At 31.4% G+C, this 2,500-nt stretch overlaps 1 protein-coding gene across 2 annotated transcripts in view; it reads left to right on the plus strand.

Moving 5' to 3' along the window:
* The window catches only part of LOC122246897 (snake venom 5'-nucleotidase-like), a gene marked incomplete at its 5' end in the record, with an annotated part of 27,816 nt that overhangs the window by 23,617 nt on the left and 1,699 nt on the right, over nucleotides 1–2,500 (plus strand). The window contains 1 exon segment of one of the 2 annotated variants that reach the window (XM_086536805.1): nucleotides 116–223. In XM_086536805.1, coding sequence (XP_086392931.1) covers nucleotides 116–223 — 108 coding nt within the window. 2 annotated transcript variants of the gene reach the window in all.

The following is a 2,500-nucleotide window of genomic DNA, read 5'->3' on the forward strand; positions in this document are numbered from 1 at the left end:
TAATAATAATGATAATAATGATAATGCCACTGACACTAAAACCACAAATAAACAACAACACAATAATAACAACAACAACAACAAAAATTCCCTCAAAAACCCAAACATTTTCCAGGCTTGCTCGACACCGATGCCTTCTCCCAGTACATCGCGCTGAACACTCCGATTTACCAAGGCTTGGAAAATCGGATTCTCTACATCAACTCCCACGACCTCTGTCCTGGTAGTACTGCTCACCGACCTCAGGGAATTCTTGGCGCTGTGGTGTTGGCAATAATGGTGGCGGTTTTGGCGGGATAATATGTGTGGTGGAAAAAAAAGATGATTTTTAATGTTTCAAAAGAAAAGAAAAAGGAATTAGTTCTTGGCATTTTTGGGTCTTTGTGTTTGTGTGTCTTTTTTTTTTGTATGTATATTGTATTCACTTGTCCTGTATTTTTTTTGTCTGTATATATATTTGTGGAGCGTAGAGTTATTAATGTATTTACGGTTTGAGAGGTGAGAGAAGGCATTATTTTTGAATTTCAGTTACCGAACGAGTAAGATTTATATTTATAAACAGGGTGAATCTGATTGTACATATATACATATACATATATATATATTTTTGTACATATGAAACATTCTCCCAAAACAGACCATTGTGATGAAACCTCAAGCCATAGATTCTCTTAAATGATGCAATTAATTTGAGGGCAATTAACGAACGATCGAAAAAACACAATTTCAATATTAATGAATTCATTAATCATATAGAATTTATACCTCACTGTGTCTAGCTGTCTCGACCGGCCATTTGAAAATCAGTGGCGCGGTTCGACTAGCTGACACATTTTACTCACTTCGTGCACACTTTGTGGCTGGCGTTTTTCGTGCTGAAGAAAGTCAATGAGAGAGAGAGAGTGTGAGTGTGAGTGTGAGAGTGAGTGTGAATGTGAGTGTGAGAGTGAGTGTGAGTGTGAGTGTGAGAGTGAGTGTGAGAGAGTGAGTGTGAAAGTAAGAGTGGGTGTAAGTGTGAGAGAGAGAGTGGGCGTGAGAGTGAGAGAGAGAGGGAAAGAGAGAGAGAGAGTGAGAGAGAGAGAGAGAGAGAGAGAGAGAGAGAGAGAGAGAGAGAGAGAGAGAGAGAGAGAGCATGTGTGTGTGTATGTGTGTGTGTGAGAGAGAGAGAGAGAGAATCAACATTGACTATTTTTTTCTAGAATGCACAATGTTCGGGGGGCAGCTCTGAATAAAGACAAATATAAATCTTCATTAAGACTATTCTTCTCAAAGAAATATAGTTATATAATATTATTGCTTATTCAAGTCCATTTACATATATAAATAAGCAAGTCCTATATATACAGAAATTTACGAAATATATTTTCATATATTTTCTTAAATATTTTTCCCTCAATTACTATATAACTTTTTTTTATTCCCTTTTCAGTCAGTTTCATCTATTAACTCATATAGATTATAAATATAGATATATATCAAGTATTCTGATCACCTTTGGGCCAAATAATCTTCTATTACATTTGTTTACATGTGATATCTATATATATGATGTGAATGTACAGTTTTTTTAATGATTTACGTTAAAGTTCCCTATGGCATTTGATTAAGGTTTATTGTCTGGGAATTTTATTTAGATAGTTATAATAACAAAAATAAAATTCATTATTCTACAGGGACCGAAATTTAGATTAAAAAAAAAATAATAATAATAATAATATTTTATAATAATTTAATATATATATATATTTTCATCTCTTATGATAATAATAATTTAATAATAAATAAAAATAAAAATTGCTATTGCAATGACTCTATTCTAATAAATGATCGTAGAATTATGGATTTTGTTTATTATAATGATTACGAAGTATATGATGTGATGACTAGTAGCTCAGTATTAAAATCGAGGGCCAGTCAACACCACGCCTGTTGTAACACTGACAAGAGAAAGAGAGAAAGAGAGAGAGAGAGAGAGAGAGAGAGAGACAGTATATATATTTACTTTTTTTTTTTTTTTTTTTGTACTGAAGTTACGAACGAATTGGATTTCACTTATTATTTTTTTTTAATGATGTTTAAGATCGTGAACTATTTAATTATCGTCGGAGGGAGGTATGTGTATTTTTTTCTTTATACAAATAATTATTTTTTATGATTCACTTGATCTGTACAAGGAAACGGTTAACCATTTTTTTTTTCACTTACACAAATATTTAAGTAAAACCACTTGCCACTTTTTGCTGTCAGTGTTTCACAGTCGTAAAACAAGAGCTATTTTTTAAACTGTGATAAAGATAATGATTTAATACTGTTTTATGAAATACCTATATAAATATATATATATATATACTTGTTGTTTACCTCCACAGCATTATATTTATGTTCAATATGAAAAAAAAATGTATAATTCTGATAAATATACAGAGTAAATTTGAAATGAGTATTTTCAGTCTAAATGGCCAATTATACCAATTTGAAAGAAAAAAAACTTCATATTAAG

The sequence above is a fragment of the Penaeus japonicus genome, unplaced genomic scaffold (genome assembly GCF_977035675.1).
Source record: "Penaeus japonicus unplaced genomic scaffold, GWHDUDI00000001_assembly GWHDUDI00000005, whole genome shotgun sequence".
Taxonomy (NCBI): domain Eukaryota; kingdom Metazoa; phylum Arthropoda; class Malacostraca; order Decapoda; family Penaeidae; genus Penaeus; species Penaeus japonicus.